This window comes from Equus caballus, chromosome 20 (genome assembly GCF_041296265.1).
Source record: "Equus caballus isolate H_3958 breed thoroughbred chromosome 20, TB-T2T, whole genome shotgun sequence".
NCBI classification, from domain to species: Eukaryota; Metazoa; Chordata; class Mammalia; order Perissodactyla; family Equidae; genus Equus; species Equus caballus.
Window position 1 is genome coordinate 13,428,303 of NC_091703.1, and position 12,354 is coordinate 13,440,656.

General features: G+C 37.0%; 1 protein-coding gene across 10 annotated transcripts in view; it reads left to right on the forward strand.

The window, feature by feature from the left end:
* Nucleotides 1-12,354, forward strand: part of HIVEP1 (HIVEP zinc finger 1) — a 135,597-nt gene that overhangs the window by 105,282 nt on the left and 17,961 nt on the right. For 7 of the 10 annotated variants that reach the window (XM_005603577.4, XM_023624465.2, XM_070244086.1 and 4 more), the window contains 3 exons: nucleotides 251-384; nucleotides 1,095-1,270; nucleotides 5,764-5,865. In XM_005603577.4, coding sequence (XP_005603634.2) covers nucleotides 251-384; nucleotides 1,095-1,270; nucleotides 5,764-5,865 — 412 coding nt within the window. The remainder of the gene's footprint in view (nucleotides 1-250; nucleotides 385-1,094; nucleotides 1,271-5,763; nucleotides 5,866-12,354) is intronic. The other 3 variants (XM_005603578.4, XM_070244085.1, XM_070244089.1) reach the window with 1 other exon arrangement.

The following is a 12,354-nucleotide window of genomic DNA, read 5'->3' on the forward strand; positions in this document are numbered from 1 at the left end:
TGTCGTGGACTGTGGTGGTATTTTAAAATAGCGGAAGATTTGTCAGTTTGCTTTGGTATAGACAGATGTATTAAAGATAAGGGAGGAGATAAAGCAAATGACCTTTAAACTTGTGACTTCGTGAATTGCATTTCATTAAGTTAACTATATGTACTGTGCTCTGCCGTGTTTTAATTTCCAAGTGAAACATTAGCATGTTTATGTTTTCAGTTTTATTAAATTAGTTTCTCTTTTTTTTTTTCCCTTTCAGAGAGCATTAGGTAATCAAAAGTCCACAGTAGTTGAATTCAGCAATAAAGATGCCTCTGAAATTAACAGTGAGCAAGATAAAGAAAATTCCTTAATCAAAAGTGAACCAAGAAGAATTAAAATATTTGATGGAGGGCAAGTACAAATTTTACTTCTTAAATGTACATTTAAACTTACTTTTTAAATGTACATTTGGTTTTATGTGAATGAAGACTAGTGCCAATTTTATATAAATGTTACTAGGTTTCTCAGCTTATTAACAGAATCTTCGTGGCAAGATATATGTTAGTATTATGTTAAATAATTCTATTTTGATCAAGAAAATGATAACTCTTTAGGAAACGCTGTAGGTCCTACAAGACAGCTAAGAACCAAGTTTTCAGGTGAACCCTGGGTTTCGTGTTGATTTACAGTAAGGAGAGACTTGGGAAATGTGCTCTGGGAGAGATGAATTCATTGCCTATTTGATGTCTTTGTGTATTTGGTTATAAGAAAAACAAATTGTAGAAGCCAATTGTAGTGATAGTGAAGCTCAGAAATACTTTAATACAGTTGTGATTCAATTTAACAGTAAAGGAAACTTTTAAACCAGTGACCTAAAAAGAAGAAATATTTGAAAATTAAACCTAGTATTGAAGAAGGTTGTTTGATTAGAATTAGCTATTAAATATTAAGTGTTGCTGTGAAAACTGGAATATTCTGTTGCTCATAAGTGTGCATAAAATTTATATTGATGGACTATAAAAATTGTGCCTGGTTTTATTTTTTAGGTTGACTTAATCATCAATATTTTCTCAAAGACATAGTCTCCAATCTCCCTATTCGTTTTTCTTTCTTTAAATCAGATATAAATCAAATGAAGAGTATGTGTATGTCCGAGGCAGGGGAAGAGGAAAGTACATTTGTGAAGAATGTGGAATACGTTGTAAGAAACCTAGTATGTTAAAGAAACACATACGAACCCATACCGATGTCCGCCCCTACCACTGCACTTACTGTAACTTCTCCTTTAAGACTAAAGGTATGAGATGACGTTGCTTCGTGGTCCTTTTTCATACGCGTTGAGTTAGTAGCGCTAAGACCCAGCTTTGCAGATTCTTTGACCAAGGATGCAGTAGCTTAAATAGACTCATATAAATTACATCTTGTCAACATTGCGGTCTTATTTCTTTATATGTTTCTAGACCTCTTGGGAAAAAGTTTTTAATTATACACTTTTAGAATATGTATAATAAATATAACATTTTAAAAGGAGCAACTGCCCTTTTTTATTTTACTTTCCAAATCACAGTTGCATAACATGGTGACAAATAGATTTTCAAAAATGTTTACTTTGGGGCTGAGGAAGAAAAAGAAATTTTCATAATCACAAGTAAATTCACTTCAATGCTGAGAGTTTGAAGAAAAATTTAAAATAATAACTACAGTAAACTTATAATAATAACATTCATCTCTTATTATCTACTTTTAGGCATGCATAGTCATTTCTTTTGCTTTTCCATGATGCTTTTTTTGTTACCCAAATTCTGTTGAATTTCAGCTTCAAAAATTTTCTAACTTTTGTACTATTTAATGTGTATTTTAATGTTTATGAAGAACTCAGGACTAGTCATTGAAATTATATTTAGTACTCTTTTTATTCTTTATATGTTTTCATTTAAACTGTAAGCCTTTATTATAGTTAAGGTAATCTTACCCTCCACAAATTCTCAGTTACATGTAACAGATACACTACTATAAAATGTTTGCTTTTTCCGTTGGGCTCCTTGTTCATGAATTATTCCATAAAAATTTGTTATTTGAGATTTAATTTCATATACCACCCTTTAAAAAATCAGAATCCCTCTAAAACAAAGCAATGTAACCATAAAATTCTGTCTGAAAGAACAATATCTAAACAATATTTAATGGATAATTTTTTACAGAAAATACTTTATTTTTATCCCTTCGAGTTAACATTTGCTTTTTCTGATTATATTGGTTGTCTTAACAGTTTTTGTTTTAAATAGTGATCAGTTCTTGAACAAAATTTATTACATTTTTTGGCTACCTATTGTCATTTTAAAGAGAGTTACAATATGTAGCAACTAAATAGCTTCACATTAGTTCTCCTTAAATGCTAATAGTACCTGGAACAAGAGTGGTAGAACAAAAGGAAGAAGCAAGAAACTGTTTTTCAGATGGCTTGAGTATTCCTAAAACGTTTAAAGAAACCCGGAGGAGGGAGGAGGGGCGCTGCTCTCAAGTCCTGTGTTGAGAGCTGGAACCTCCTGGAAGTGGAGGGTGGATCTCAGGAGAATTTTCCGGGTCTTGTGTGAAGCCTTTGATAGGATAAAGCACTTTGATCTTTTAACCCTTGGATTGCTTTTCCACTGGTCTCGATCCTATGATTAATGAACATCTATTAATTTCCAATATGAGACCAGGAGCATATTTAATAGGCCAATATTACTAATGTAAGATGACCAAGTACAGAATGATGGTACCAAATGAAAGATCAAGGTATAATGTGAAATGGGAATTTCTCAGTAAAAGGAGGAAAAAGAATCAGGATATTTAAAAATTATACTGATAAAATAAAGGCAATAAAGGAAGGAAAACCAACTGAAACTAGAGAGATTTCTTGGCAAAGAAAAATATTATAAATCACCAAGTATTAATCTTAGTGAAATAACTCAAAACAACATCATGTAAAATTGTAGGTAAATGTTTGTTAAGCGGTGGACAGAGCACAGCAGTCCCAGAAAAGTGAGCTCTGTGTTAGCAGTTTTCCTGTCTTTCATTTCTCTAATACGCTGCATGTCGAGTTTACATTAATTTTTTTATTTTGTCAGATAATTCATTGGAATTATGTGATGAATACTTATTTGAAGGAAGCTACCTTAGCTAAAGAGAGTGGTGGAAAAAGTATTAGAAATTCAGTATTTCCCTGTTCTCAGTGTGATGGTTCCCTTTTTTTATGGTCAGCTTTTTGTGAATATACGTACCCAGATTCCATGATTCCTTTTACAGGTAGCTAAGTAGTAGCAGACCTATCTAGATTAGGCTGTAGATTTTGCCCTGCTCTGATTTACTTACTGTCCTAGCAGTTCAGCTCTACTTCTCGTCGGATGTGTCTGGTTGTTAACAGAAAGAGTGATGTCATGGCATGCTCGATAAATACGGGTGTGCAAAAGGAGTGATCTGTGGTGCCAGAAATTGATGCTTCTGATGGTAATGCTTATAAAACTGTACTTCGTCACGTGTCCTCTTAGTTTATTTTATGAGTACATTTTCAAAACAATTTTAATTGATTTATTTTCACTATTCAGCTTTAAAGTTCAGTCAGCAGAAAATGTACAGTAAGCTTGCATCTCTGCAGGATTAGTCCCATTTATATCTTGGAAAGCTGGACTCTATATGTAGCTATGGGAACCCAGAAACAAAGTCTCTCATGCTTTCCAGGGAATTTAGATTAATGTTTGTTAAATCTGTTGAAAAATTTATCTAGTAAATTAATACACAAAGTTTATAGCATTGCCAGGGGGTATTTGCATTTTAAATAGGCATGTTTTGCATATTTTAAATGCAGATTGTTTAAATTATTTCAGAATTTGATTAATAATAAGTAATAGCTCAATTAATGAGAAAATATGCTCATTAAAAACTTATATTCCCAAATTTGCCTAGTTACGATTATACATTAAATTCTTAGAAGGCAAATAACCTACTCTGATTGTCTATTTAGGAAACAAAAGCATTTTGAAAGAGATTAGTGGACCTTGTGATTTGGTTTGTAATATTGTTATTGTACTGAAAGTCAAAAGTTTCAGCCATGTTAAGATGGTGAAATCATTTTTTATAACTTTTTAATGGGAAAATTTTGAAGCATACAGAAAAGTAGAGATATGTATAATGCACACCAATATGCCCATCATCTTCTAACAGTTGTTAACATTTGCCATATTTGCTTCTTATTTTATTTTTTAAGTGTACTTGAAGTAAATGTCAGACATGACCAAGCCATTTAAGCCAGGCATTATCTCCAGAATCTCAGAGGTCTCGGGGTGATGGATCTTAGACATTATCTGGTCCAGGCACCTCTTACACTTAAACTCCTTGAGCACTCTAGGATGCTGTGCATATTATCTAGTGCAAGAATCGGCTTGAACAAGTGTGACCAGTTCCATGGACCTAATGCACTTTTTAGTGGAACTGAAGCTCTGTAAATATAGCAATTTTGCAGGCCCTTCAGCTACTGCAAGCCCAAAATTTGGACCCATAATTCAGATATTTTTAGCTCTTCTACAGGCTTATTCTCAAATACTAGTTTGCCCCTGCCTGCCAAACTCAGTATTCAGTTTGTTTTCTCTAAAGAGATCATTTTTCCTTGTTGACAATTTTTTGTGCGTGTGGCATTATCCTCTCCAGCTGCTTGGTGTCCTCAGATGAATCTGAGCTCTCCCTCTGCATTCATGATCACTTGGGGCAAGCGCACCCAGTGGTTCTCATTGAACCCAGTAATTCTTACAAAGGTCGATACACCAGCTGCCAGAGAGAAACACACCTTTAGAGATACTCTTAGGAGACTTCTAGTCAATATGGTGAAGTGGAATTAATGCAGGAAATCCCTTCTCATGTTCCAAACACACAGAAATACTGTTTATAATATAACAACAGCCAAATATAGTTTTTTGTAGAAGTCAAGCTCAAAAGTTAAAGAGGCAAATTCCCAGGTACCAGAAATAAAAAAGAAACTCTAAGCTAGCATGGTGAATGGTTATTAAAAAAAAAAAAGCCCATAAGGATATTAAAGCCAAATATATGCCCACAGGCCTTTTAATCCAATTCTATGGTAGAGTCCGAGGCCTCTGAAATAAGCTGGCTCTCCTGTCCAGTGACTTTGGGCCATGTGGGGAAAAAGCTATCTGCTAAAAAGTAGAACTCTATACTTGTGCCATGCCAAAAAAATAAAAAACTGGTCTAGAATCAGTGGTCTGAAACCAGTGAAACCATTAAGGTCCCAGGCAGAAGCAATTGGAAAACTGACCCATAGAGATGTTCCTACAACCCAGGCAACTTCAGACTCCACGGAAAACAAACTTATTGAAAGTCAACTTGCAATAAAAACTATAAAGCATGCAAAGCAACAAAGTACTATAAGGGAGAACCAGCAGACACGACTGGTGGAGAATTCTGACCCCAGAAACTATAGATCCTAATGTAGTCTGAAAGGGACTTTAAGTATGTCTAAAGTGTTCTAAGAAATAAATAAGGACTAGAGAATAGAAAGCATAAGGCGAAAGTTGAGTTAAAGTAGAGGAGGCAGATTTGAAAAGGAGAAGCTATTACTAATAAATACCAAGGTTATTACAACATACAGATAACCAATATTTTTGTCCAAATTTTAGACGTTAGAATTGTATAACCACAATCTGTACTTTCACTTGAAATAGGAATGGAATTTTCCAGTGTTGACAAATGCAATAGCAAAATAATACTATGTAAGCTTAGTAAACATTCTTTTCCCTTAAGGAAATCTGACAAAACACATGAAGTCCAAGACACATAGCAAGAAATGTGTGGATTTAGGCGTCTCAGTAGGTTTAATAGATGAACAAGATACAGAAGAATCAGGTAAGGCTTTATTCCATATTTTTCATAAATGCTGTTTACAATGTTCTATTTTTTTTGCGTCCATACTCTTCTTTCCATTCCCATTGATACTGCCTGGTTCCCGTTTTCGTTACCTCTTGTTGATACTATGCAGTAGACTCCTAATCAGTTTTCCCCACTAATTTGTCCTCCTTCCTATCCTGCCGTCCCCGCTGATGTTAAATTAGTCTTCCTGAAGCGTGTGTCTGATCATATACTCCTCTGCTCCGAGTCTCCCACTGGTTTCCAGTTACCTGTCAGATAAAGTACGAGCCGCTTGATCGTACGTCCTCAGAATCCTCTGTAATCTGGTGCCTGCCTACTTCTTCACCCTTATTCCTCATTTCTTTCTTTCACTTACTCTAATGCTTGAATTTCCTGCTTACATGACATCGATCCGGCTTTCTACGTATACAGCCCTCCCCGAAAACCCCCGCCCTCGGTCCTGCACAGATGTGACTCCCTGTCGACACTGTCTCAATCTTACTTTCCTTCAAGATCTGGCTCAAATCCGCAGCCGTCAAGGAAGCCTTCTCTGATTTTCTCTTCCCACACCACTTGCAGGAAGCAATTTTTCCCTTCTCTGAACTCCGCCAGTATTTTATAGTTTTTCTTTCTGATAGTGTTGAATCCCTTTGCCTTACTTTGTGATTATTTACATGTTTACCTTATCTTGCCACTGACATTCTTAAGCATGTTATGAGCAGAATCCATGGCTGCATAATACTTGCCTCACCCTCAGCGCAGTGCCTGGCACATAGCAGTTGCTCCGGAAATATTTGTGGAATAAAAGATTTGTCTGCTTCTCCAAAATGTTTCTTATTTTGCAAAAGTTAACCAGTTGTTTTCTTAGCAATGTTAATTCAACACTTATAAGTATTTAGCCCTAACCAGTTTTGAGGGAAAATCTGTTTATCTGTTCTGACTAATCAGAGAATAGAATTATCTTTCTGTAAGATCTTTTTTTAAACCCAAGAATTTATCAACAAAAGAGAGAGGTTAAAAAAAAAGTTGTTTTTTTGAAAAATGCCCTAAATTAAACATTTACCTGCTTGCTGTGTTTTACCTAATATACATTAGTTCGATACAGAGAAAAATGGTGAGGATATCATTGAAAATATAGGTAAAGAATCAAATGCAGTTAATTCCACCTGACAGCCAGTAACACACTAAATTAATCAGCCTGAATTTATTTCTAAATGTGCTAGAGAAGTGACTCACATGTTAAGTGGTACAGATGATACAATTCAGTATTTTAGGCACAAAGAAAGGACTGCCTTTAATCCTTTTTTGGGGATAAACTGATGAATTCTTAGTAGAAGAAAAAGCTAATCATAACAAATTTAGGCCAATAAGGAGTTTTTTAATGTTTTATAGACTGTTTGATGCTTTGATACGTATTGAGGATGATGGTATCAGGATTTAACAATAAATATCATGTTAACATATCTGTAACTTTTTTGTTATAGGAACATATGTGTTAAAAACTGATTTTTTCCCCAGTTTTATTGAGATATAATTGAGATACATCACCATGTAAGTTTAAGGTGTACAGCATAATGGTTTGACTTACATATATTGTGAAAGTTGACTACAATAAGTGTAGTTAGCATCCCTCATCTCATATAGATTCAATAAAAAGAGAAAGCTGGGCCAGACCTGGTGGCCTAGTGGTTAAGTTTGGTGCACTTGGCTTCAGTGGCCTGGGTTCAGTTCCCAGGCGTGGATCTACACCACTTGTCTGTCATTGGCCATGCTTTGGCAGCAGCTCACATGCAAGATGAAGGAAGATTGGCAACAGATGTTAGCTCAGGGCGAATCTTCCTCAGCAAAAAAAAGAAAGAGAGAGGAAGCAAAAAAAAAAATTTTTTTTTCCTTGTGATGAGAACTCTTAGGATTTACTCTCTTAGCCACTTTCCTGTGTCTCATCCAGCAGTGTTAGCTGGGGCCATCCTGCTGTACAGTCCACCCTAGGACTTATTTATCTGATAAATAAATTGGAAGTTTGTGTCCTTTGACCACTTCTCTCCAGTTCCCCCTCCCTTCACTGTCACCTGTGGTAACCACAAATCTGGTCTCTTTTTCTATGAATTTGTTTTTGTTTGTTTTTTGAGGTTTTTTTTAGATTCCATGTATAAAAACTGATTTGTTAATTGCTAGGAATTGAATTCTGTATTGGTGTCTTTGTTTAAAGACAAACATTTAATAAAATAAAATTAGTTTATCTGTAATTCACTTCTCATCTAAACAGTTTGTTTGATTTATTTTCTACTCTTAGTAGTCATGCAATAAATTAACTACCGTAACTATTTAAGTGAAAAAAAATCCCTCTTTATTATTTATTTGCTTTATTGCTCTTGTGTTGAGCAATTCAAAGTAAAAAGCTGGGAAAATTGAGTAAATTTCAGCAAGTATATTTATTACCTGCAGGCTAGAAAAGGCACAAAGTAGAGGTTACAATATGAAATACCAATGTCTGAAAATGTGTAAATGTGAAAGGTGTTATTATTATTGTTATATATATTCTCATATGTTTTACTTCTTCAAGAGATGAGTCGTATAGAAATTAACTAAAATGTCTGTAGAGTCCTCTACGTTGTTAAGGGAAAGTAGTACTTGTGCATCCTCAGTTTGCGTAGGAGAATCAAGTGTGGTGTCCATTAGTTACACGCATTGTTTGGATTGGCTGGCTGACTGATGGACTTTCGTATCTCCATTCATTTTTGTATTTCTCACCTTGTTCCAGAAGCACTTGAAGCAAGTCTTTGATTATAACTCATGCTTGATGGCTTAATTCCCTGTTCAGATTAAGTGTTCTGATAAAACTAGGTAGTTTTACCTGTTTTTCTCTCAGTTTAATTTTTTTAAATTACTGTATTTATGGATAGTGTACTCAGAGTGTTTTCACGGTTTTGAGTGAATAGTAAATTATAGCATACCGGTGGATTTTACCAAGTGCTGTGTCATGCTAGAGACCTAATAATTCTTTATTAATATGCCAACAAAATATATTCTTCTACCTTTGCTCTATTATAGGCTTGGAATACGGCTAAAAATGTAGCAAACATTTGTTGTTTTAAGCAGACAGTCTTGTTTTCCTTTTATTATTCTCTTTTGTGCTTTTAAAAATACTTTGAGGGTTTTTTTAATAAAAAAGATACAAATCGTCTTACTACATGCACACATGCTTCACACCAGAGTTGATGATTATAAAAATTTTCTCACATTTGCTTCCAGTCTTTTTCATAAGTTCAGTATATTTTTTTGTTTGTTTGTTTGTTTTGTGGGTTTTTTTTTTTGAGGAAGATTAGCCCTGAGCTAACTACTGCCAATCTTCTTCTTTTTGCTGAGGAAGTCTGGCCCTGAGCTAACGTCCGTGCCCATTTTCCTCTACTTTATATGTGGGGCGCCTACCACAGCATGGCTTTTGCCAAGCGGTGACATGTCCACACCCGGGATCCGAACCGGCGAACTCCAGGCCACCGAGAAGCGGAACAGGCGAACTGAACCACTGTGCCACCGGGCTGGCCCCCTCAGTATATTTTTGAAACAACCACCATTCTCTTACCCGCCATCACCAGCCACTCTCCCTCCCAGAGGCAAACAATAGCTATGTTCTGGGATTTTCCTTCCCATTCATTTAATATACATGTTTATATCCATGAATAGAATGTGGTTTTGTTGTTTGTATTTTAAATTTGCATAAGCAATCACACCTTGTATAGATACCTAGAAAATTAATTTTGCTTTATAATTTTAAATTGTTCTCTGGAAGAGACTTTCCATTTCTGCACATCCTTAACTATACCTAATATTTTGAGAGTTTAAATTTTTGGCAAATTTGATGGATAATAGTCTACTGTCTTTATTTGCCTTTTCTTGATTATCATCTTCAGTTTGAGTCTTCTTTTTTTTTTTTTTTTTAAGATTTAATTTTTCCTTTTTCTCCCAAAGCCCCCCCCCCCCCCCGCCCCGCCCCGGACACACAGTTGTATATTTTTAGTTGTGGGTCCTTCTAGTTGTAACTTGTGGGATGCCGCCCCAGCATGGCTCGACGAGCAGTGCCATGTCCGTACCCAGGATTCAAACCGGTAAAACCCTGGGCCGCTGAAGCAGAGCACACGAACTCAACCACTCGGCCACGGGGCTGGCCCCTAGTCTTACTATTCTTTAAAAAGAAGTTTTACTCCATTGAATTGATGATAGTAAGAGATGGGATCTTGCCTAGCAGTTCACATGTCTGTGTTGAGGGGCAGCCTGGAAGCCTGCAGTAGGGCCCTGCGTGTCTGCAAGGAGTACTCTTTTCTGTCTAACGCTAGCCTAGAATGTTCCTTTTCAGTCTCCTTTGCTGGCTCCTCCTCATCTCCCCAGCTTCCAAGTGTAGTCCCCCAGCACTGTGGTCTCTAATCTCTTCTTGTCTCTCTATACTCCTGGTAATCTCATCCAGTCTCCTGACTTTAAACACCATCTCTATGGGGATGGCTCCCATATTCACTCCAAACTTGCAGATCCATCTGCCTCCTTACCCTCTCCACTTGAATGTTGAATGGGCATCTCAAGTTTGACGTGCCCCAAACTGATTCTAAGAAGCATGCTTGCCCTATAATCTTCTCTCATCCTTCCAGCTCCTAGACCAAAGATCTTGAAGTCATCCTGGATGCCCTCATTTTGCTTCCAATCCGCCAGTAAAATCTTCTGGCTCTTCCTTTGAAATGTGTTCAGAGTTCACCCACTTTTAACCACCTCTGCCACCCATGCTGGTCACAACTACCACTATCTCTGCTAAATTGCTTGTAGTAGCAGCTGCTGACTCGTCTCTGCATTTCAACCTCTTCCCCTTTTACAGACTGTTTGCAACACACAGCCAAAAGTGTTTTTTTAAAAATTAGATCATTATTTTGCTTAAAACCCTCTAGCGGTTTCCTGTCTCATTCAGAGCACTGGTCTACCATACCCTGCGAGCACTCCGGCCCACTCACCCTTCCTCACCACCTCTCTGAAACTCGGCTCCCACCCCTTCCTCTCTTGCTCACCAGCTACAACCACACAAGTCTCCAGTCTCCTTGCTCTTTGTTGAACACACCCAGCAGGCCCCTGTCTCGGGGCCTCTGCACTCCTTGCTTCTCTTTGGAAAGCCCTTCACCAGACACTGCACAACTTCTCCCGTCATCTCCCTTCAGCTCTCCACTCAAATGGCACCTTCTCAGTGAGACCTTCCAGAACCTTCCTATTAAAGAGCACCTCACTCTCTTATTGCCAGCATTACTTACACCCCTTATCCTGCTTTATTTTTCCTTATAGCACTTCTTGCCACTAGATGTGTGTGGGGGGGTGTGTGTGTGTGTATTTGTTAATTTTCTGTTTCTTCCAACTGGAAAATAAAACATAAGGACGGGATTTTATTGTGTTTACTTCTCTATCTCCAGCTCCTTAGGATTGTCCCTAGCAAGTGGTAGGTAGTAAATAGTTGTTGATTGAATGAATGACTAGAAAAAAATGACCTATCATCCTTCAGGAAATAATTCAATATTATTACTTTTAGAATTTGATGTATTAGTTTTCTATTACATTTCTTCACTAAAATCAAATAGTAGCTCTAGTACAATATTTAATGCCTTTACCTATAAATAGTGTTTACATAATATGACCACAGTTGACACAGCTATTGTTAAAGTGATGACAGCATTTATTTTTAATTTGTTATGTCTTGGTCGTTGCATCAGACAACTAGACGTTAAATCACCTGACTCTTCCATTTTATCACGCTCAGTAATGATGTCTTCAGATTGATAAAGATCTGTTCTGTTTTTCAGTAGTTGCAGAGAAGAAGAGGGTCTTCTCCTTTTGATTCATTCTTTATTTCTTTAGCCCTTCAACAACTGTTCAGTATGTGCACACTCCCTGCCCTCAGGAGCTCCCTGCCCGGGGCTGTGATGTCGGAGTCACCTCAGGCTGGGCAGAGTTCACTTCCCAGGGCCGGAATCAGGGAAGGAGCAGTGGGATGACCAAGGAGATCCCCGAGGAAAGGGAAGGGATTTGTTTATCCACACATTGATTTATTTGAACAAGTTTTGTTGAGGGGGTGGGCTAAAAGGGAGCACGCATTCTGGGCTGAGGGAGTTGTTGGACAAAAGCGCAGAGGTTGGGAGAAAGGAATGATGTGAGTGGGACGTGATGGGAAAGTTGGACGGGGCGCACACCTGGGAACGGGCTGGGGGACAAGTAATACTATGCAAGGGAGTTTTAGCATGGGGAGCAGTCATTCTAGGTTTAACCTATACTCACTCATGCTTGAATGCGGAGTCTCTCCTGTGGCACTTTGTACTGATTTCTGCATGTTTTGACACTTGAAAACCATTATTTCTTAGACATGGTTTTTCTAATATTTTTATTCTAAACACTCCATAATATATATATACTGTTCCTTTGATTAAGAAAGTCTGATTTTTTTTCTTTTATCATCTAAAGTCG